The sequence below is a fragment of the Scyliorhinus canicula genome, chromosome 27, assembly GCF_902713615.1.
Source record: "Scyliorhinus canicula chromosome 27, sScyCan1.1, whole genome shotgun sequence".
Taxonomy (NCBI): domain Eukaryota; kingdom Metazoa; phylum Chordata; class Chondrichthyes; order Carcharhiniformes; family Scyliorhinidae; genus Scyliorhinus; species Scyliorhinus canicula.
Window position 1 is genome coordinate 4692647 of NC_052172.1, and position 24127 is coordinate 4716773.

General features: G+C 52.0%; 1 protein-coding gene and 1 long non-coding RNA gene across 5 annotated transcripts in view; one reads left to right on the forward strand and one right to left on the reverse strand.

The window, feature by feature from the left end:
• Positions 1 to 14302, reverse strand: part of rnaset2l (ribonuclease T2, like) — a 54147-nt gene extending 39845 nt beyond the window's left edge. For 2 of the 4 annotated variants that reach the window (XM_038786120.1, XM_038786118.1), the window contains exons 1-3: positions 14152 to 14302; positions 8278 to 8387; positions 5167 to 5221 (exon numbers count right to left, since the gene is read on the reverse strand). In XM_038786120.1, coding sequence (XP_038642048.1) covers positions 5167 to 5221; positions 8278 to 8373 — 151 coding nt within the window. In that variant the 5' untranslated portion in view covers positions 8374 to 8387; positions 14152 to 14302. The other 2 variants (XM_038786119.1, XM_038786117.1) reach the window with 1 other exon arrangement.
• LOC119957922 overlaps positions 1 to 24127 on the forward strand; it is a 96950-nt gene that overhangs the window by 45443 nt on the left and 27380 nt on the right. The window contains exon 2 of the long non-coding RNA XR_005458944.1: positions 16059 to 16192. This is a non-coding gene — a long non-coding RNA (uncharacterized LOC119957922). The remainder of the gene's footprint in view (positions 1 to 16058; positions 16193 to 24127) is intronic.

Here is a 24127-nt window from a genome sequence, read left to right on the forward strand (position 1 = left end):
AGTGTCTACTTAAGGTTAATGGGTCCCCAGTGACATCCCCTTCGTTTTTGGAGAGGAGTGCATCGGGGCTTCCCCATGTCTGACCAGTTATATTCTATTCGAGTGGAACATTTCCTGCCCCTCTTGTAGAGAAGGATGTCAGGATTGGTTCTGCACAGACTGGGCATTGAGATTGTCCTTGCGGCCTACGATGATGACGTACTACTCATGTTCACAGAGCTGGCTGACTGCGGAGGATGCATGGGTACCAGGAAGTGCACTCTACTGTATCCTCTGCCAGGTTCAACTGGGACAAGTCAGTGGCAGACGGAATCCTTCCGGAGGAACTCAGGCCTTTCACCTGGAGCAGGACCCGTCTCCTGCACCTGCGGGTCCATCTCTGCCCTGCTGAGGAATTCTGGCCAGCAAACTGGCAGGGGTTGGGGGCCAAATTCACCTGAATCGCTGGGAAGGATTGCCTGAGTGCTGTCTTACAGGGGTCGAGTGTTGGTCATAAGTCAGCTGATCACTCCATGCTGTGGCACTTTGACCCTACCTACGAGTTTGTCACAAAAATTCAAAAGGTGGTCATCGACTTCTGGGACTAAAGATCTCACTGGGTCGCTGCTGAGATACGGAGTCTCCCGCTTAGGGAGGGTGGTTAGACGCTGGTGTGTCACCGGACGCAGATAGCGATCTTCCGCCTTCGGACCCTACAGCGATACCTTTATCATAGAATTTACAGTGCAGAAGAAGGCCATTCGGCCCATCGAGTCTGCACTGGCTCTAGGAAAGAGCACTCTACCCGAGCACTCTACCCAAGCCCACACCTCCACCCTATCCCCATAACCATGTAACTCCACCCAACACTAAGGGAAATTTTGGACACTAAGGACAATTTATCATGGCCAATCCACCTAATCTGCACATCCTTGGACTGTGGGAGGGAACCGGAGCACCTGGAGGAAACCCACGCACACACAGGGAGGATGTGCAGACTCCGCGCAGACAGTGACGCAAGCTGGGAATCGAACCTGGGATCCTGGCGCTGTGAAACAATTGTGCTAACCACTATGCTACCGTGCTGCCCTCAGTGCTACCCTAATGTTGAGGCCCCTCTGAGATGCTGTGCCTTGGTGGCGTATTTCTTTCACCAAGTGCACGACCTGAATATTGGTGCCTGCGCTCACAATGACTCGCATCATGCATGTGGACACGCAATTACACTTCTGCACACATGCAATTCCACACAGACACGGTTACACACACCTTCAGACTCACTCACACGCTCTAATTCTAAGATTATATCTCCTTGTTCATGATTCCCCAGCATAAATGATGATCTATTTAAACATGTTGGGTGGGATTCTGCGAGAATCGATGGGGCGGGCAACCCCGGAGCCGAGGAGTGGCGTGAACCACTCCGGCGTCGGGCCGCCCCAAGGGTGCGGAATCCTCCGCACCTTCAGGGGTTAGGCTGGTGCAGGAGTGGTTTGCGCAGGGCCGGCCGGTGCGGTTTGGCGCTTGCGTGGGAGCGCCAGTGTGTGCTGGCGTCATCCCAGCGCCTACGCAGGCGGGGGTTCATCTCCGCGTCGGCCATCGCGGAGGATCACAGCGGCCGACGCGGAAGAATAGAGTGCCCCCACGGCACAGACCCGCCTGCGGATCGGTGGGCCCCGATCGTGGCCCAGGCCACCGTGGGGGCACCTCCCGGGACAAGGTTCCCCCCCGCCACCCGAAGGACCCCGGAGGCCGCCCGCACAGCCTGGTGTAATATACGCCGGCGGGACTGGCCGAAAACGGACGACCACTCGGCCCATCGTAGGCCGGGGAATCACCGGGAGGGCCGCTGCTAGCGGCCGCCGACCTGCGCGACGCGTTTCCCGCCCCCGCTAAATCCCCGGCGCCAGAGAATTCGGCAGCCGGCAGAGGCGGGATTCATGCCGCCCCCCGGCGATTCTCTGACCCAGTGCTTTCTGCACGTCAGAAGAAGTGCTTTCTGTACTTCCAGGACAGCCCATGACACATCAGTGAGGTCTAATGGGGCAGGTAAAGGGTTATGGAGAACAGGCAGGAAAGTGGAGATGAGACCGAGATGAGATCAGTCATGATCGTATTGAATGGCAGGGCGGGCTCAAGGGGCTGCTCTAGTGCTTATGTCCGTATGTTTCTTAGATGAATATTCCTCATCTCTGGCTTTTTTAATGTTTGCACTATGATGCACGGTAGCATTGTGGATAGCACAATCGCTTCACAGCTCCAGGGTCCCAGGTTCGATTCCGGCTTGGGTCACTATCTGTGCGGAGTCTGCACATCCTCCCCGTGTGTGCGTGGGTTTCCTCCGGGTGCTCCGGTTTCCTCCCACAGTCCAAAGATGTGCAGGTTAGGTGGATTGGCCATGATAAATTGCCCTCAGTGTCCAAAATTGCCCTTAGTGTTGGGTGGGGTTACTGGGTTATGGGGATAAGGTGGAGGTGTTGATCTTGGGTAGGGTGCTCTTTCCAAGAGCCGGTGCAGACTCGATGGGCCGAATGGCCTCCTTCTGCACTGTAAATTCTATCTATATCCTCCGCTCTGCCGGCAGCGCACACACGCCCGTGGGTTTCCCGACAGCGTGTGGTGGCCACAAGGGGAAATCCCATTGGCCGGCTGCCGGAACAGAGGATCCCGCTGCAGGCGAGGGCACGCCGCGCAGGAAAATGTGGCTAGCGGACCGGAAAATCCCGTCCCTGAACTTCAATTTATACAACAGTTCTGAGAGGATTGCCACACTATAGATGCCATACTTCAGATAAAACACCAACAAATCATAACTAAGTGAACACTTGCAAAAAAACACTACACAAGAAGGAAACCCATTTATTCCTTACTTCACTGATCTTGAGGTAACATCCCTAGATGCTGAACAAGAACGATATCAATAAAACATTCATGACACTAAGTCACAGAAAGAGACAGTTCAAATGGCTACAAGGCAGAGAGATTTAGGGAGTCTCACGTAGACAACAGTGGAGAGGTGTTGGAGGAGGACAGTGTGGTCAACTGTGTCAAAGGCTGCAAACACGTTGAGAAAGATGAAGAGGGATAATTTACATTGATCAAGGTGAAATAGATGCAATTTGTGACCTTGGTCATTTTAAAAATTCATTTTTATGGGTTGCGGGCGCAGGTGGCCAGGCCAGCATTTATTGTCCGAGTTCCCCTTGCAAAGGTGGTGGTGAGCTGCCTTGAGCCGCTGCAGTCTCTGAGGTGTAGGTACACCCACAGTGCTATTAGGGAGGGAGTTCCAGGAACTTAACCCAGTGACAGTGAAGAGACGGCCGATATATTTCCAAATCAGGATGGTGAGTGGCTTGGAGAGGAACCTCCAGGTGGTGGAGTTCCCAGGTATCTGCTGCTCTTGTCCTTCTAGATGGTAACGGTTGGGTGTTTGGAAGGTGCTGGCTAAGGAACCTTGGTGAATTCTTGCAGCGCATCTTATAGATGGTACACACGACTGCCACTGTGCACCATTGGGGAGGGATTGAATGTTTGTTGAAGGGGGAGCAATCAAGTGGATGGCGTTGAGCTTCTTGAGTGTTGTTGGCACTCATCCAGGCAAATGAAGAGTATTCCGTCACATCCTGACTTATGCCCTGTAGATGGTGGACAGGCTTTGTGGAGAAAGGAGCTGAGTTATAGCCTCTGATCGGCTCATAGAACATAGAACAGTACAGCACAGAACAGGCCCTTCGGCCCTCAATGTTGTGCCGAGCCATAATCACCCTACTCAAACCCACGTATCCACCCTATACCCGTAACCGAACAACCCCACCCCCCCTTAACCTTACTTTTATTAGGACACTACGGGCAATTTAGCATGGCCAATCCACCTAACCCGCACATCTTTGGACTGTGGGACGAAACCGGAGCACCCGGAGGAAACCCACGCACACAGGGGGAGGACGTACAGACTCCACACAGACAGTGACCCAGCCGGGAATCGAACCTGGGACCCTGGAGCTGTGAAGCATTTATGCTAACCACCATGCTACCCTGCTGCCCCCTCATGTAGCCACAGTATTTATATTGGTGGTCCAGTTCAGTTTATGGGCAGTGGTAACCCCCAGGATGTTTTGGTACTGTGGCAGAGACGGAAACCTGATAGGAGAGATTCAAACATGGAGTTGTGGGTAAGATGAAGGAGGAGATTATAACATATTTCAAGACTTTATGGAGGAAATGGAGGCTAGAGATGGGGTGGTAGTTTGTAAGGCCAATGGGGACAAAAGTTGGTTCTTTGAGGAGGGGGTGACAACTGCAGAATGAAAGGAGAGAGGAACGTGACCTGAAAAGAGAGAATCATTAACAGTAGCATTAAGCATGGGGACAAGGAAAGGAATTCGCTGGTCAGCAGTTTAGTAGGAATGGGCTTGAGGGAGCAGGTATGGGGGGGGAGGGGGGGGGGGGGGGGTCACATGGACAAGGAGGTTTTCTGAAAAAAACACAGGCCAGAGTTCTACACACCCCACCCAAGGCGTGGGGTCGGGGGGTGCATGAAATTGCTTGGACAGGTTCCCTCTGGAATCCTGCCCACTGCAACGTAGCAATTGTACGCTGGGGAAGGCGGAGCCTCGGTGGGGAATCCCGCCTTTGCTCCAATTAAAGCCTTTAAATGGTCATTTAATGGCCACTTAAGGGACGTTTCTCACCCAGCCTCAGTTTTTAGCCTGGCGGGCGGATGATGGTTCGGGAGAAGTGTAAATAACGATAGTTGGAACTCGGGTGGGAAGGAGGCGCATCCTCCTTAAGGCCTGGTGACCTCCGGACCTGTCTTCTCTTCCTGTCTCCGAGACCCTTATTGCTGCCCTTGGAACCTCATGCCTCTCCCCCCCCCCCCCCCCCCCCCCCCCCCCCAACCACCCCACCTTGGATGGGGAGTACAGAATTCTGGCCTTTTTTTTTCAGAAAACCTCCTTATTCCCATCCTCTGAAAATTCAGGCTATGGTTTTGCAAAATTGATGCATTAGTTTTAAGTGCAAAGCAAATAGCATGGGTTTCCCCAGGGAGCCTGCTCTCTGTCTCGCTTTGGACTTGATACAAGACAGCGACAAAATGAGCAATATTATTTGAATCAACATTATCGCAAAAATTGTGTAATTTGCTTTACAAAAACCTGTGAATAACATTACTTGCAAAATTCTTACCATGCAGTATGATCCTGGCCACAGTTGAGCAAATGTCAAACACTTCCAGTGGCATCTTTGAAACAAAGATCACAAAATAAGGACCGACAAAGTGTAATTGTTTTTCAAAGATAGAAGTATGGCGCCCAGTCTTCCGTTGTAACCGTGATTGCGGCCTGGCGAAACTCCCAGGCAAATGGCTGAAAATGACTATTGACATTGTTTTTCTAGCGCCTCCACTGTTCTCTCTCGCCACCCCTCCCCCCAACCTCCATCCTCACTCCGCCATGTTATAGCAAGAGACCATGGGGCTGGATTCTCCGGTCCCACAGTGGCGGGTTTCTTGGCGGCGCGCCGTTCGTTCGCAGGCGATGGGATCCCCGGTCCTGTCAATTGGAATCGAAGCCGCCGGGAAACCTGCGGGCCAGGCTGCCAGCAAACGGCTGGAGAATTCCAGTCTGTCTGTTCTTAATACTCCCCATCTAAGCTCATGTATGGAGGATAGTCACGGATACTGGAGTGTTACCAACACCTTTGGAACTGCACCCCAGCATGGGTCAGTGTCTTCTAAAGAGGAAGGAAGACATTCGAAGGAACAAACAAAAACAGCATAGCAAGCAGTATAACAGCCCCGTATGTGACACACCGGTGGGTAAGGTGCTGCGAATCTCAGTTCCGGAGTGGCGTGCCACTCAAACTCCACTTGGGCAGGCAAGACTCAATTGTCGCCAGTCAGGCCATTGAAGTGTGGACGGAATTAAAGCCTGCTGTTCATTAAAGTAGGGAAAGGCTTTCACTATCGACTTTACACTCCCTGTAGCTTCATTCATTCCAAATGATCATAGCCTTTGAAGGTTCCCATAGCTCACACCGACGTCTTCTTACCTCTTGGAATGAGTGATAGTTACCGGCCCTCCTGAACAGCCTCTCTTTTTAATGCGCCAGTACCTTGGCCTAGAATGTGAATTATATACAACATAGAACAGTACAGCACAGAACAGGCCCTTCGGCCCTCGATGTTGTGCCGAGCCATGATCACCTTACTCAAACCCACGTATCCACCCTATGCCCGTAACCCAACAACCCCCCCCCCCCCCCCAACCTTACCTTTTAGGACACTACGGGCAATTTAGCATGGCCAATCCACCTAACCCGCACATCTTTGGACTGTGGGAGGAAACCGGAGCACCCGGAGGAAACCCACGCACACACGGGGAGGACGTGCAGACTCCGCACAGACAGTGACCCAGCCGGGAATCGAACCTGGGACCCTGGAGCTGTGAAGCATTTATGCTAACCACCATGCTACCGTGTTGCCCCCATATCTATGACTTCCAGAAAAAATGAGTAGTTAATCATGATGTCCTGTTTGGAAAGCACTGAAGGGATAACCGGTGAGGCAGAGCAGCCTGAACGGCCTGCAGCTCCACAGCAATCTGCAGTCATTTATGAAGGGTGACCTTCAACTTAGATAAAGGGGCCAAGTGTCATATATCTGAGTTTGAACATAGACATAGAACATTACAGTGCAGTACGGGCCCTTCGGCCCTCGATGTTGCGCCGACCTGTGAAACCATCTGAAGCCTATCTGACCTACGCTATTCCATTTTCATCCATATGTCTATCCAGTGACCACTTAAATGCCCTTAAAGTTGGCGAGTCTACTATTGTTGCAGGCAGGGCGTTCCACACCCCTACTACTCTCTGAGTAAAGAAACTGCCTCTGACATCTGTCTTATATCTACTACCCCTCAATTTAAAGCTATGTCCCCTCGTGTTGGTCATCACCATCCCATGAAACAAAGCAAAGTGGTTAAGTGAGCTACGAGGAGGATGTAAAGAGGCCGCAAAGTTGAATAGGCGGTTGAGCTGAGTGCAGAGAAAGGTGGCAGATGGAGCAGAATGTGGGAAGGGGAGAAACCGTTCACGTTTCTCGAAAGGATGGAAATGCGGAATATGTTTAAGAGGCGAGAGAGACGAGTAAATGTTGGGCTTCAGATGGCTTGGGGTGTCCTGGTACACAAATCACAGACAGTCAATGCAGGCAGAAAGGCAAAAGGTACATTGATCACTGGGGCACAGTCTATGAATAAGGGAGTCGTGCTGCTGTTGTATTGAGATGTGATGAGAGCACACTTGCAGTGTTTTGCTCATTTACCCAAGGGTGGATTTCTGGTTGATTTACGCTGTGCAATGATGGTTCAATTGATTTTTATCCTGGGATGTGGACAGGAAAGATTGTGTAGGATATAGAACATAGAACAGTACAGCACAGAACAGGCCCTTCGGCCCTCGATGTTGTGCAGAGCAATGATCACCCTACTCAAACCCACATATCCACTTGATACCCGTAACCCAACAACTCCCCCCCCTTAACCTTACTTTTTAGGACACTACGGGCAATTTAGCATGGCCAATCCACCTAACCCGCACATCTTTGGACTGTGGGAGGAAACCGGAGCACCCGGAGGAAACCCACGCACACACAGGGAGGACGTGCAGACTCCGCACCGACAGTGACCCAGCCGGGAATCGAACCTGGGACCCTGGAGCTGTGAATATAGGATAGGCCTATATTTTCTAGCGTTTGGAAGAATAAGGGGACATAGCCGTTACCTCCCCACTGACTTTCATTCTCTGTAAAATAATTAAAATAATCTGTGCTTTTTACTTCCTGGGTTGTTGTCAGTGAGAATTCTTCACTGTGATTGGCTGCTTGGTCTCTGATGACATCACTGATGCTGGGCGCGGTAGATTTGGTGACGTTGGGAAAACTGAAACCCATGCCATAGAGTTCACTAGCTCTTTGTAGGCAACTGTTTTTCCAGGTCAGCGACGAGCACCGTCACCTCCCTGCTGACTGGGAAAATCTGGGCCTATGATTTTCTACAGCGGATATGCTAAATGGTTAATTCTTTGCCATCTTGGGATGTCCTTGTTTCTGTTTGTAAGGGGATCGCCTCAATGAATTTCGAGGAAAGTACAGGTACAATTACAGCACATGGGTAGAAACTAGTAATAGTGGTGGAATTAACTCTTAACATTGCATCATAATGGAAATGAGAAAGAGGAACAGAAATTGCAGCTGTATTTTTAGGTACTTGGTTTACCAAAGCAGCGCAGCAAACTCACCTGTCTTTCATGTCCGCTTGTGCCGCAGAGGTAGCTGCCAGACCACAAAGCAGAGCCAAGTACATTCCGCTGTACAAGGCCATCGGTGTAACACATGCACAGCTCTCCTCCTGTCAAACGATAGAACAGCCAATGATTTATTTTGTTGAAAATGTCTCTGAAGAAGCGGTGACGGACCTTGCTGCATAAATAATGCCCTATGCTCTGCTTCGTTTGACAGCGACTGACTCCTGCCCAAGGTAGCTCTTTCCACCGTCCGCTAGGGCGATCCCTGCATGCGAGCTGGCCATTCCATCATACCGTCCCACTGAACCCTTGGGTTGGATTGGGGGTGGGGTGGAGTTGGGGTTCAGAGGAAGGGGCGGGGTACCGGGGAGATGTGTGGGGACCGTCCTGGGGCGCCGGCCCGTGGCAACCTCCACTGTGTGCCCATCTCGCCCCCCACCCCGCGCAGCAGCCCCTCTGCAGCCAGCCCAGCCCTGACACCCTGCTGAAAGAGCACCGAGGCAGGTTGGAACTTGGTGCTTATTTTGCAAATAACATGTGAACATTGCCAGACAGGTTTGTGCCCTAGCCCCTAATGCTATCTTATGTGCTGCACCCGTGCCAACTTAAGTGGTGTGTATCTTTCTGGCCTTACAGGCCCCAGAAGCCCGAGACCCGTCTGGATGGCAACTAGTCCTTGGGGTACGGGCTGCTCTCCGACCGTCTGCCCTCTTGGGGGTTCATATCTCCACCTGATGTACCGCAGCACATTGTGTGGTGCGCACCAGATAGTGCCCCAGGAGCCTCTTCACTAAAGTGCCCAACCGAGGTGAGTGTGTCTGGGATGGTGGAGGGTGTTGGTGACAGCTGTGACGGGATGTCAGTGCCATCCTCGGACTGGCACTCCGGGATGTCTTGGGCTGGCGTTTCGGGGGCTACCTTCGCTCTCCGTTGCCTCTTTGGCACTGGAATCTGCTTGGGGTTGGGGTCAGGGGTGGGGGACACCAGAAGGGCCCGCCTCGTCGCCAGGTAATCCTGCAACCCACAAGACATGACGCATGATTGGATCGTGGGTTGGGGTGGTGGTGTGCGGGTGGTAAAGGGGTATTCACACATTCCTCCGGAAACCGCAAAGCAGTGGGGTCTCACTTGCCGACCTCCGCCTCAGCCACTGCCCTCTCTCCAGCCCATCGACCACATCCAGTGCCCGCCGCTCTGCGGCGGTGACGGGCCACAGGTCCGATAAGCTCTCTTTCTCTCTCTGGTAATGCACCGCCTTCTCAGGGCACCCAGCCATGGCGGGCAGTATGGGTACTGGCACGTGGTGCAGGGTGGAGAACATGCACAGTCCCGGCAGGTGGGGTTCAGTCGCCCTCCGTGTGGGGGGGGTTTGGCACGGGAGTTGATGCCAGGGCCCCAGTGCTGCCTACTCCCCTTAACCGCCCTGAGGAGGTCGTGCAGCTTCTTGCGACATCGCTAAACCTGTCCTTGTGGTGGGGCCCGTGGCTCTCACGGCTACTGCTGCCTGCGCCCAGGCTCGGTGTACGGCAGCGGGTGGCAGCCTCCTGCCCACCCTGAGGAACAGTGTGGCCTGCCTCTCCTCCACAACATCCAGCAGGGTCTCCAGCCCTGCGTCGGAAAACCGGGTAGCACTCTCCGTGCTGCCATCCTACTGGCTGGGGTGAGTGTAAATGGGGAGTGGAGTGCTTACATACGGCTGCAGCTTGTCAGCCTCTCGAGTGGCATTCGTGATCCCGGTGAATCAGGCACCGTTTTTCACTGGAAACATGTGGTGCCAATGTTAGCCCATCAACGATCATGAACTGCTGCGGGACTGCCGCCAATTTAGTTGTCGTGGAAGTCAACTGATTCAGTCCTGGCGCCAACACTTAGTTTCTGAAACGGAGCATCCTGCCTCAACTGCGCTTTCTGTGGTAACAAATTCCATAGGCTCACCACTCTGGGTGAAGAAATTTCGCCTCATTTCAGTCTTCAATGGCCTATCCTGTATTCTTAGACTGTGACCCCTGCTTCTGAACTCTTCCACCATCAGGAACATCCTGCATCTACCCTGTCTCGTCCAGTTAGAATTAATGCTGCTTGCACTGCGCGCTTCGCACACACAGCATTTCCCCTTTAACCTCCTCCTTTTAGAACTTGCTGCATTTATTGCCTGTTAGACTGGCTGTTCCTTCGGCCAAGTGTTATTTTAACACCATGATAATTGCTAATGCAACCTTCCCCCATCCATTGCGGGAACAATTTAAGCTGTTGGGTCTCGTTCCTGAGTGCAGTGAGTTATCATTTCTCATTTTGAATTAAAAAAAAACATTTTTAGTACGTTTCCTTTTCCCTCTTTTATTCTCAATCTTTAATCCAATCTCTCTTCCCGTCAGCTTGGGACAAATTTTCCAGCCCCTTCCCACGAGGGGCACTGGAAGATGACGGGTTCAACATCGGTGAAAGCGGGAAGGTCGGGGGGGGGGGGGGGGGGGGGGGGGGTGGATTTTGGGTGGAAAATACCGCCCCTTCCCTTTCCCTCTGTGGTTTAACTCTAATTCGCCTTCTTCATCATTCCTCCGTATCTTAAAACAAACCTTAAATCACACGGCTAATAACATAGAACAGTACAGCACAGAACAGGCCCTTCGGCCCTCAATGTTGTGCCGAGCCATGATCACCCTACTCAAACCCACGTATCCACCCTATACCCGTAACCCAACAACCCCCCCCCCCCCCCCTTAACCTTCCTTTTATTAGGACACTACGGGCAATTTAGCATGGCCAATCCACCTAACCCGCACATCTTTGGACTGTGGGAGGAAACCGGAGCACCCGGAGGAAACCCACGCACACAGGGGGAGGACGTGCAGACTCCACACAGACAGTGACCCAGCCGGGAATCGAACCTGGGACCCTGGAGCTGTGAAGCATTTATGCTAACCACCATGCTACCCTGCTGCCCTAAAGGGCCCATAAGGTAGCAGTCTGTTTTTTTCCCAGTCTGCCAGCAGTGGGCAGTCGCCACATTCGAGACGGGAAAAGGCTGCTCTCCAGATTTTGCCATCCTGCCCATAATGATGCCCGCCGCTGATGGGACTGGAAAATCCCACCCAATGTGTTGGCCCGGCCATTGTCAGCTTGCACTTTCAACACTTAACAGTGTAAATATTTTTGAACTGCAGGGAAATTGTTTAACTCGAAGGGCACGCTGCAAGATTCCTAACTGCAGCGGGATTTAATCCATTGGGCGGGAGACTCAGTTGACCCTGGCAGGGCCGGAAGATCATGCAAAAAAATACAAACATGGGCGGGGGTGAGGTGGTCCCCGTCAGCGGAACTGGAAGACCCTGCGAGAACAGCCGGAAAATCTCGCCCAGTATTATATTTCAAGTTTTGCATTGCTCTAAAAAAAAAAGTTGCACATTTTGTTTGTCTGATATTAATGGGACAATTTGTTATTAGAAATAGAACATAAGGGCAGCACGGTGGCCTAGTGGTTAGCACAACTGCCTCACGGCGCTGAGGTCCCAGGTTCGATCCCGGCTATGGGTCACTGTCCGTGTGGAGTTTGCACATTCTCCCCGTGTCTGCGCGGGTTTCGCCCCCACAACCCAAAAATGTGCAGAGTAGGTGGATTGGCCATGCTAAATTGCCCCTTAATTGGAAAAAATAATTGGCTAATCTAAATTTATAAAAAAAAACAGAAAATAGAACATACAGTGCAGAAGGAGGCCGTTCGGTCCATCGAGTCTGCACTGACCCACTTAAGCCTTCACTTCCACCCTATTCCCATAACCCCTCCTAACCTTTTTGCTCCGGTTTCCTCCCACAGTCCAAAGATGTGCAGTTTAGGTGGATTGGCCGTGCTAAATTGCCCTTAGTGTCCAAAAAAAGGTTAGTTGGGGTTACGGGGATAGGATGGAGGTGTGGGCTTGGGTAGGGTGCTCTTTCCAAGGGCCAGTGCGGACCCGATGGGCTGAATGGGCTCCTTCTACATTGTCAATTCTATGTGCAGGTTAGGTGGATTGACCATGCTAAAATTGTCCCTGAGTGTCCAAAAGATTAGGTGGGGTTATTGGGTTATGTCGATAAGGTGGGATAGTGGATCAAGGTCAGTGCAGACTCGATGGGCTGAATGGCCTCCTTCTGCACTGTAGGGATTCTATGATTCTAGCTCACAGCATCAAAGAGCAATGTTAGACTGGCACTACGCCAGGACACAGCCATGAGCCCAGCAGTGTTTGGTACACCAAAAACCGAGCCCAGAGTCTGTGTCAGAGTATCAATCGTGTTATAGTCAACTAAACTTGGTTTTTACAGGTACTTCACCCGTCAAAAACACCTCATTCGGGTTACAGTGGCAGTTGAAAGGGATACACGCATAGAAAATAGGAGCAGGAGGAGGCCATTTGGCCGTGCTCCGCCATTCATTATGGTCATGGCTGATCATCCAACTCGAAAGCCTCCCCTCCCCCCACCCCCGCCCCGCTATATCCTTTGATCGCATTCGCCCCTGACTAAATGTCAAATCCAACCTCTCCAGATAGAAATATGAGCTGAGCTGCATTCTGAAATTAGAAATTTAAAATCTGAGATCCTAGAATCACAGAATTTACAGTGCAGAAGGAGGCCATTCGGCCCATTGAGTCTGCACCGGCTCTTGGAAAGAGCACCCTACCCAAGCCCACACCTCCACCCTATCCCAGTAACCCCACCCAACACTAAGGGCAATTTTGGACACTAAGGGCAATTTTATCATGGCCAATCCACCTAACCTGCACATCTTTGGACTGTGGGAGAAAGCCGGAGCCCCCGGAGGAAACCCACACACACATGGGGAGGACGTGCAGACTCCACACAGACAGTGCCCCAAGCCGGAAATCGAACCTGGGACCCTGGAGCTGTGAAGCAATTGTGCTAACCACTATGCTAACGTGCTGCCCAAATTATTTCTCAATCCATTCCAGGGCTGTGGCACATAATTTGTTCATGCACCCAGGGTCATGTACTGTTCCTTGTCGTCGTTTCGTACATTGTTTCATGCATACAATTTAGTAACACAAGCCTCATTCCTCATGTTCAATTGCGACTCGAGAGACACATGGTGGAATTAATGTGCATTAATGTTTCACTAATAGCAGGTTTATATTGGATTGAAAAAGAAATACAGCTCACCCAGTGGGCTGACATGTTAAATCTATTCAGCCAGACCCCCTCACTATCAGCAGTTTCAAACAAAAGGACAGAAGCACCTCTCCACACTTTAACAAGGGTATTTTTTTTATTTCAAAGTTTCAAGAGGCGTTTTGAACGGGTTGAATTTGAGGAATTTTCATTGCTCTCAAATAGCAAAAGCATTCGAAATTGAACACCATAGAACCCCAAGTGATAAAGGAGGCTCACCCAGTCTGCACTGACCCTCAGAAAAGCCCACACCCCGCCCCATCCCCGTAACCCCAGTACAGCAGAAATACGGCACTCTGCAACACGTTCACAATGCCAAAGGAACTCTGCATACTCTGCTTTACACTAGAGGTGCTTGGAATATTCCTGACAGTCCCATCCTTTCAAAGCAAGGAAATACACTTGTTTGTCGTGGTAGCTTTTCACTGAATGATACAGGAGCAGTTTACCTTCTCAGTACCACGGCAGGGTGGACTCGAAGCCTTTATTGGACACAAGTTGCTGCTCAAAATGTCCCATCCATGCATCTTTGAGAGTCGGAACGTCACGGGGAGCGCGCCCACAATTTTCCTAACATGCGATCCTGGCTGGCAGGTGCACCCTGCTATTGTCTAAAAGTTCCTTGAAGTGGTCACTATGCTAAAAAGGGAATGTGCCCTCCAGCCACTGCACAAACCACATTGAGATAGCAAGGCTACTTACCAACGGCCGTCTAAATTGAAGTACTCAAAGGAGTGGATCTCTGTTCAGCAAAACCAGACTTATTTTGATCATCGAAAAATTCTAAAATTATACGGTTGAATGGTGGCAGAAAGAAGAAGTCTCCTTTTTCACTTCCCCTTTCATAAAAGTGGAAAGATTGCAAAATAGATCTAATATTCTGACCAGAAAACTGTTTTTCTTTTGTGGGGCAGAAAATAAATATGTCCTATGTTTTTCATGTATGGACTGATCTGCCTGGACTGTACACAGAACAGTACTTTTCACTATACCGCCGCACACGAGACAATAAATCGAAATCTAATCTAAGTTTGTAGAACTTTCCTTCAAAAAATTAAATTCAATTGGTTGGAATTGACGGTAAATCAGTCAGTCCATATTGGGCAGGATTCTGAGGCACCTTTGGCAGGCATGCCGGGTTCCCCTGTTCCATTTCATTCCTGGGTCATTTTCCCGGAGTGGCCTCCTTCAGGGCCTATTAAGGCCTGTCGTCAGAGGCTAAATGGGATTTTCCAATTCACCTCCAGGTTCCCACAGCCGGCATAGTGCTGCCTAAAAGGGGCCTCACATAAGAACGAGGAGCAGGAGTAGGAAATTCAGCCCCTCGAGCCGGCTCCACCATTCAATATGATCATGACTGACCTCCTCTCAGGCTCATTTCCGCTTTCCTGCCCGTTCTCCATAACCCTTCAACCCATTTCTAATAAAAAAATCTATCTTTATCTCCTCAAATTTACTCACTGTCCCGGCATCCACCGCACCTTGGGGTAGTGAATTCCACAGATTCATAACCCTTTGGGAGAAATAATTTCTCCTCATCTCTGTTTTAATTTGCTACTACATATCCTAAACCTATGACCCTCATTCTAGATTGCCCCACAAGAGGAAGCATCCGCTCCACGTCTTCTTTGTCAATACCTTTTATCATCTTGCATACCTCAATTTGATCTCCCCTCATTCCTCTAAACTCGAGAGAGAGTATAGGCCTAAACTGCTCAATTTAGCACGGCCAGTCCACCTAACCTGCACGTCTTTGGATTGTGGGAGGATACCGGAGCACTCAGAGGAAACCCACGCAGACAAGGGGAGAACATGCAGACTCCGCACAGACAGTGACCCAAGCCAGGAATGAACCTGGGACCCTGGAGCTGTGAAGCCACTGTGCTAACGTCACTCTTAGAAAGGTGGAGATTTCTCCCAGTTCACCTTCCACCTTAATTAATAAAACTAATAGCGAAGTTGTCCGAATAGCTTTTTCGTTGTACAGAACTTGAGTACTGCTGAAAAAAACACATTTTGTCGAAGCTTTCCATCGTGCACTCATCTGTTTGATACCAATGTCAGACAAACAACAACTTTATACTGTATGAGGAGAACGTGCTAATTAATTGCCTCGTGGACTCTGATTGGTGGAGGCTTTGCCATGGAAAATGTACCAGCTAATGGAGATCGACAATTAACTGCGACTGACAAACCTGAATCGAACTGCTTGATTCAAATTTTCAAACAGTGCCTGGCAGTTAACTGACAGTCACGATTAACTGGTGCATTCTTCATGGCAAAGCTTCCACCAGTCAGAGTCCACTTGCCGACCACTCAGCACTGTTTTCTTGTAGAGTATAAAGCTGTTGTTTTGTCTGACATTGGTATCCTTGTGAGTGCAAGTTGAAAAGCTTTGACAAAATGACCTTTATTAGCAATACACAAGAAGTGGTTCCTCATCTCATGAATGTGAGGGGTCCTGATTATTCCACTCATCAGTATCTGTGTTGTGTTTGAGAGTAAGCAAATATTTGTTTTACGCCACTTTTATGTTTACAAGATTATATTGATTTCATGATATGGGCTACTTTACCACTTTCCCCTTAAGGATATTTTTTGCTTTAAAGTGTGCCCTGACGCCTCTTTGGAAACAACAGGTTGTCGATCAGAGGAAGAGAGCCCAGAGTAACACCCGGACCTCCCTTCAGTATTACTTCCCTGTGTGGAAGCACCTGGACTGCGGGCGACAGAGAAACTGCTGGTGTGTGACTTCAAACAATTTCGTGTCTTGAAAATGGCTGCAAAGTACTTCACAGAATAATGTACGTTGATACGCAGTGACTATTGGCAAGCAACCAGGAACTCCAATCCCTAGCAAAGCCACGCCAAAACATCTCAATGATTTTTGCTTTGGGGTGGTGGCGTAGGGATGGGATGTGGGATCGAGTGGGGTTCGCCAACCCTAAAGGTAGATTGTTTGGGAACATGGGAGTGGGAGAGTGCGTGCAGGCTGGTTAGAGATCCCCTGGAACTTAGACCCAACTCGAATCATAATAATTAGTGTCACAAATAGGCTTACATTAACACTGCAGTGAAGTTACTGTAAAAATCCCCGCCTGTTCGGGTACACAGAGGGAGAATTCAGAACGTCCAATTCACTGAACAGGGACTTATGGGTAGAAACCAGAGCACCCAGAGGAAACCCGCGCAGACACGGGGAGAACGTACAGGCTCCGCACAGACAGTGACCCAAGCCGGGAATCAAACCTGGGCCCCTGGCGCTGTGAAGCAACAGTGCTAACCACGGTGCCACCGTGCCCGCCTCATAGAACTTGTACAGCACAAAAAGAGGCCACTTGGCCCATGGTGTCTGCACTGGTTGAAAAAGGAGCCAGCCAATCTAATCTCACTTTCCAGCAATTGGTCCTTGGCCTGCATGTCAGCTGCATATCCAGCCACCTTTTAAATGAGTTGAGGGATTTTGCCTCTACTCCCCTTTCAGGCAGTGAGTTCCAGACCCCTACAAACCCCTGGGTGGAAAACCTTTTGCCCAGAACCCAATAAGGCTGGGGTCTCGCTGTGTCTAGGCTTGCAGCCACTGGCGAGTGCGGTGGGCACAGGGATGTGGTGGATGTGAAGTGGGGACTCTTTTTTTTAAAAATAATTTTTATTGAAAGAGTTTTTCCATACAAACATTTACCCCTACTAATTTTTGAATTATTTACAACACAATCCCTCTAGGCAAATATCCCTCCCTCGCCCGCCCTCTCGCGCGCACCAGTCCCCCCCCCCCCCCCCCAAGCAACAACTTAACAAACAAGGCAGCCTACAATTTCAGACATGAGCAGCGAGCAGACTTGCCCGCGTTACAGTCGTGCATGTCCCCCCACGACCATTGCTGCCCCTCCCCCCCCTCCCCTCCCCCCCCCCCCCCCCCCCCCCCCCCCCCCCCCCGGGTTGCTGCTGCCACGACCCCGAACGCCTATCTCTGATCTAAAAAGTCAAGGAAAGGTTGCCACCGCCTGGAGAATCCCTGTACCGACCCTCTCAGGGCAAATTTGATCCTTTCTAGCTGAATATAGCTAGCCATATCGTTAATCCAAGTTTCAACGCTTGGAGGCCTCGCGTCCTTCCATTGAATTAATATCCTTCGTCGAGCCACTAGGGACGCAAAGGCCAGTATTCCGGCCTCCCTAGCCTCCTGTACCCCCGGTTCTACCCCCGACCCCAAAGATCGCAAGCCCCCATCCTGGTTTGACCCTGGACCCCACCACCTTCGACACCGTCCTTGCCACCCCCTTCCAGAACCCTTCCAGCACCGGACATGCCCAGAACATATGCACATGGTTCGCAGGGCTTCCCAGACATCTGACACACCTGTCCTCACTCCCAAAGAACCGGCTCATCCTTGTCCCCGTCATGTGAGCTCTATGCAGCACCTTAAATTGAATTAGGCTCAGCCTCGCACACGAGGAGGAAGAATTGACCTTCTCCAGTGCATCCGCCCACGTCCCATCTTCTATCTGCTCTCCCAGCTCCCCTTCCCACTTGGCTTTCAGCTCCTCCCCTGATGCTTCTTCCGCCTCCTGCATTATCTTGTAGATGTCTGATATCTTCCCCCCTCCGACCCAGACCCCCGAGAGCACCCTATCACTCGCCCCCTTACTGGGGAGCAGGGGGAACCCCCCCACCTGCCGCCTAGCAAATGCCTTCACTTGTAAATATCTGAACATGTTTCCCGGGGGGAGCTCAAACTTCTCCTCCAGCCCTCCCAGGCTCGCAAACCTCCCCTCTATAAATAGGTCCTTCAGCTGCCGTATGCCCACCCGTGCCAGCTCTGAAATCCCCCGTCGATGTTCCCCGGGATGAATCTATGGTTCCCTCTTATTGGCGCCGCCAACAGACCTCCCATTTCTCCCCTGTGTCGCCTCCACTGCCCCCATATCTTGAGGGTGGCCGCCACCACCGGGCTCGTGGTGTACCTCGTGGGGGGGAGCGGCCATGGTGCCGTTACTAGGGCCCCCAGGCTTGTGTTGCCACAGGACGCCCTCTCCATTCGTTTCCAAGCTGCCCCCTCCCCTTCCATCATCCACTTGCGCACCATTGACACATTTGCCGCCCAGTAATACCCCGAGAGATTGGGTAGTGCCAGCCCACCACTGTCCCTACTCCGCTCCAAAAAGACCCTCCTCACCCTTGGGGTGCCGTGCGCCCACACGTAGCTCATGATGCTACTCGTCACCTTTTTGAAGAAGGCCCTAGGGAGGAAGATGGGCAAGCACTGAAATAAAAACAAGAACCTTGGGAGGACCGTCATTTTGATTGACTGCACCCTCCCCGCCAGCGACAGCGGTACCATGTCCCACCTCTTAAATTCCTCCTCCATCTGTTCCACCAGCCTGGAAAAGTTCAACTTGTGGAGGGTCCCCCAGTTCCTTGCCACCTGCACCCCTAAGTACCTAAAGCTCTTTCCTGCTCGCTTGAAGGGGAGTCTCCCAATACCCTCTCCCTGGTCCCCCGGGTGTATCACAAAAACCTCGCTTTTGCCCAAATTTAGTTTGTACCCCGTAAAGTCCCCAAACTCTGCTAATAGTTCCATTATCTCCGGCATTCCCCCTTCTGGGTCTGCCACGTACAGCAGTAGATCATCCGCATACAGCGATACTCGATGTTCCTCCCCTCCCCTAGTCAGTCCTCTCCACCCCCCTGAACCCCTCAGTGCCATCGCCAACGGTTCAATCACCAGTGCGAAAAGTAGGGGGGATAGGGGACATCCCTGCCTGGTCCCTCGGTGGAGCCCGAAATACTCCGACCTCCTCCCGTTTGTCACTACACTCGCCGTCGGGGCCGAGTAGAGCAACTTCACCCACTTAATAAACCCTTCCCCAAACCCAAACCGTTCCAACGTCTCCCACAGGTACCCCCACTCCACCCTATTGAATGCCTTCTCCGCGTCCAGCGCTACCACTATCTCAGCCTCCCCCTCCACTGCCAGCATCATAATTACATTCAGCAATCTCCACACATTCGTGTTGAGCTGCTGCCCCTTCACAAACCCCGTCTGGTCCTCATGGATTACCCCTGGCACACAATCCTCTATTCTAGCTGCCAGGATCTTTGCCAGCAACTTGGCATCCACGTTTAGAAGCGAGATAGGCCTGTAGGACCCGCACTGCACGGGGTCTTTATCCCGCTTGAATATCAGGGAGATCAGAGCCTGCGACATTGTCGGGGGCAGAACCCCCCCCTCTCGCGCCTCATTAAAGGCTCGTACCAGTACCGGTCCCACCAAGTCCACATTTTTCTTGTAGAATTCCACCGGGAACCCATCTGGCCCCGGCGCCTTCCCCGCTTGCATCTGACCTATTCCCTTGACTAGCTCCTCTAGCCCTATTGGCGCCCCCAGCCCTTCTACCAGCCCCTCCTGGACCCTTGGGAACCTCAATTTGTTTAGGAAGTCCTCCATTCCCCCTCTCCTCGTCGGCGGCTCAGACCGATACAACTCCTTGTAAAAATCCCTGAAGACCCCATTCACTTCTTGCCCCTTCTGCACTACCTTCCCGCCCCTCTCCTTCACTCCCCCAATCTCCCTAGCCGCATCTCGTTTGCGAAGCTGGTGTGCCAGCATCCTGCTCGCCTTTTCCCCATACTCATAGACCGCGCCCTGTGCCCTTCTCCACTGCGTCTCTGCCTTCCTGGTGGTCAGCAGGTCGAACTTGACCTGCAGGCTGCGCCGTTCTCCCAGCAGCCCCTCCTCTGGTGCCTCCGCATATCTCCTATCCACTTCCAATAGCTCCCCCACCAGCCTCTCCCTCTCCTGCCTCTCCTTTCTTTCTCTGTGCGCCCTTATGGAGATCAGCTCTCCCCTGATCACTGCCTTCAGGGCCTCCCAGACCATCCCCACCTGCACCTCACCCGTGTCATTCAAGTCCAGATAGCTCTCAATGCTCTTCCGGACCCTTTTACACACCTCGTCGTCCGCTAACAGCCCCACATCCAGCCGCCACAGCGGGCGCTGGTCCCGCGCCTCCCCCATTTCCACATCCACCCAATGTGGTGCATGATCAGAGATCGCAATGGCCGAGTACTCAGCTTCCCGTACCCTCGGGATCAGCCCCCTGCTCAACACTAAGAAATCGATTCTGGAGTACACTCTATGGACGTGGGAGAAAAAGGAATACTCCCTCGCCCTCGGCCTACCAAACCTTCATGGGTCTACTCCTCCCATCTGCTCCATGTACCCCCTCAGCACTTCTGCCGCTGCCGACCTCCTATTGGTCCTTGAGCTCGATCTGTCTAGCCCGGGGTCCAGCACTGTGTTAAAGTCCCCCCCCATGATCAAGCCCCCTGCCTCCAGTCCTGGAATGAGGCCCAATAGGCGCCTCATAAAACCCGCGTCATCCCAGTTCGGGGCATATACGTTGACCATCACCACTTTCTCCCCCTGCAGCTTACCCTTCACCATCACATACCTACCCTCCTTATCCGCCACCACCTCCTCCGCCACGAACGGCACCCTCTTTCCCACCAGAATCGCCACCCCCCCGGTTCTTTGCGTCCAATCCAGAGTGGAACACCTGTCCCACCCACCCCCTTCTCAGGCGAACCTGGTCCACTACCTTCAAATGGGTCTCCTGTAACATTGCTACATCAGCCTTCAGTCCCTTCAGGTGTGAGAATACCCTTGATCTCTTGACCGGCCCATTCAGCCCCCTCACGTTCCAAGTGATCAGCCGGGTCGCGGGACGACCCGCCCCCTTCCCCTGCCGATTAGCCATGTCCTGTTCCCTGCTCGCCCCGGGTCGACCCTCCCCTTCTAACCCGCTCCCCATGGCGATGGCCCCCTCCCCCCACCTCTCCAGTCCTCCACTTCCCGTTTCTGGTCTTTCCAGCAGCAACCCGGTGTGAAGTGGGGACTCTGATGGGCACCAGAGACCTTGGAATCAGGCATTGATTGCTCATTTAATGGCCCTAATTGGGCCATGGGTGGGCGGCCCACTCGATGCCTCCCCCATCGCTCCTTAAATCGCAGTGAATGGGAAGGCAGGCAGCCGGTAGGTACATCTCTAATGGAACCGCACCCTATTTATTGGGTCCACGCTGCTGATATGTCATAAGTTTTTTTTTTTCCAGTCAAGGGACAATTTAGTGTGGCCAATCCACCTACACTGCATATCTTTTTTGGGTTGTGGGAGTGAGACCCACGCAGAGAAGGGGAGAATTACAAACTCCACACTGACAGTGACCCGGGTCCTTGGTGCCGTGAGGCAGCAATGCTAACCACTCTGCCACCGTGCCATCCTTTATATTCCCATGAAGAAGGAGCTGAAAACAGAAACAAAGCAGCATGAAGATGATTACTTGAAGTGTGGGTTTATTACAGTAACTTCACAGTAACTTCGTTGAAGCCGACTTGTGACAATAAGCGATTATTATTATTAATTGTTCCTCTGCAAATCAGGATTCACAGTTCATATGTGTTCTCTGCAGGGAAACACTATAAATGAAAGTTTAAAACCCTCAAAACTTCAAAGACATTTGAAGACTAAACATGGCGAGTCTGAGGGCAAACCTCTTTATTTTCTTCAACGGATGCAGCGAGATCTTAAATCATCAGCTGGAGTCATTATCAGAAATGGAACATTGAACAACAAAGTGATTGAGATTGTGAGGACCGAGCAGCTCACCTGCCACATTGAAGGGAAGTGAAAATGGTGGGAGCGAAGGTTGGTCGGTGTGGGTTGCGAAGGTTGGTTGGTGTGGGTCCTGAAGGTCGGCTGGCGTGGGTCCTGAAGGTCGGCTGGTGTGGGTTGCGAAGGTCAGCTGGTGTGGGTCGCGAAGGTTGGCTGGTGTGGATCGCGAAGGTTAGCTGGCGTGGGTCGCGAAGGTTAGCTGGCGTGGGTCGCGAAGGTCGGCCGGCGTGGGTCGCGAAGGTTGGCCGGCGTGGGTCGCGAAGGTCAGCTGGCGTGGGTCACGAAGGTCGGCCGGCGTGGGTCATGAACGTCGGCCGGTGTGGATCGCGAAGGTTAGCTGGCGTGGGTCGCGAAGGTCGGCCGGCGTGGGTCCCGAAGGTTGGCTGGCGTGGGTCGCGAAGGTCGGCCGGTGTGGGTCGCGAAGGTCAGCCGCCGTGGGTCATGAAGGTCAGCCGGTGTGGATCGCGAAGGTCGGCCAATTGGTAAAAATGGGTCCTGTACAAAAAAGCTCTTAAAACACTGCGATTGATGATTTGAATCCTTCCCTCATTATTCAAACCTCTGACAGGAATGAGTAGCTGGTGCTCCAACTTTCAAGCTGAGAAAATTTGCACCTATAAATAATCAACTGTAAATTTGAGCTCAATCAGACCCTGACTGCAGAGTCCATGATATTCAAACTAATATTACAATATGCATAATTCAGTGCTGGGTGATTGCATTCCGCTGGAGTAACAAATTACAATCCCATGCTACAATGCTACTGGCAATACAAAAATGCATACAGAGTTCCAATGAGGATGGTTTTCAGCTCGCACCCTTCGTCTGTGAAAAACTCGGCATAGGATCAAAATGCGGAGAGAATCGGAAAACGCCATTCTCTCCGGCATAATTGAGTTTGGGAATTTTTACCCCCTCCCACGTGGAGTAGTGGGAATTGTGCTGCGGGAGCCCGGAAACTTCCTTATTTCAATACATTAGCATGTCATTAGCGATCACTCTCTCCGGACCCCCCAATATAATTTTGGAGTTTATGGCTATCCTCTGAACTGTCCACTACTTGACCCATTTTTGTGTCGTCTGCAAATTTCCCAATCGTCCCCCCCCCCCCCACCCCTCCCCATGTTCATATCCAAATCGTTAATTTACAACACAAACAGTAAAGGTCACTCTGGAACTGCTGCAGCCCACGTGATGTAACAACCTGGAATCATTTTGTAGACCTCTAAATCCTCTCAAGGACCTCACATCCTTCCTGAAGACTCTAGCTGGAGATTTTTACAGCTTTAATGTCAGTTCCCTGCTTTTCTTCTGTCTCTGAATCTCAAGATTCCATGGGGCGCGATTCTCCCATATGGGGAGAAATCGTAAGGCTGGCGTCAAATCCGGGCGGGTTTGACGCCAGCCCCCCCCTTCCCGACCGGGAACCGATTCTGGTCCCCGGTCGGGGCTAGCATGCCGACGCCGTAAACTCCGGCATCGCGGGCTTAACGAATTTCGTTAAGCCCGCTTGCCAGAGTTAGCGCTGGCTGACGCGTCATATGACGTCAGCCGTGCATGCGCGGATTGGAAGACTCCAACCCGCGCATACGCGGATGACGTCATCGCGCATTTGCGCGAAACCCGCGCATGCGCGGGCCGGGATGCCCCTCAGCCGCCACGCGAAGTGATACAGCGGGGCGGCGGAGGGACAAAGAGTGCGCGGGCATCGGACCCGCTGCCCGTGATCGGCGCCCACCGATCGTGGGCCCATGGCACCCTTGGCACGGCCGTGGTACTGCCGTGCCAATCGGTGCCATGGTTTTAAAAATCGAGAGTTTACGGCCGTTTTTACGAACGGCCAGACCAGGTGTGTTTGCCGTTCGTAAAAACAGCCGTAAAGGGCTGGGAACTCGGCCCATCGATCAGCTGAGAATCGCTGCCGGCCGTAAAAAAAACGGCGGCAGCGATTCGTATCGGGAGTCGGGCGTGGGGGGGAAGAATAGCGGGAGGGCGTCGGAACA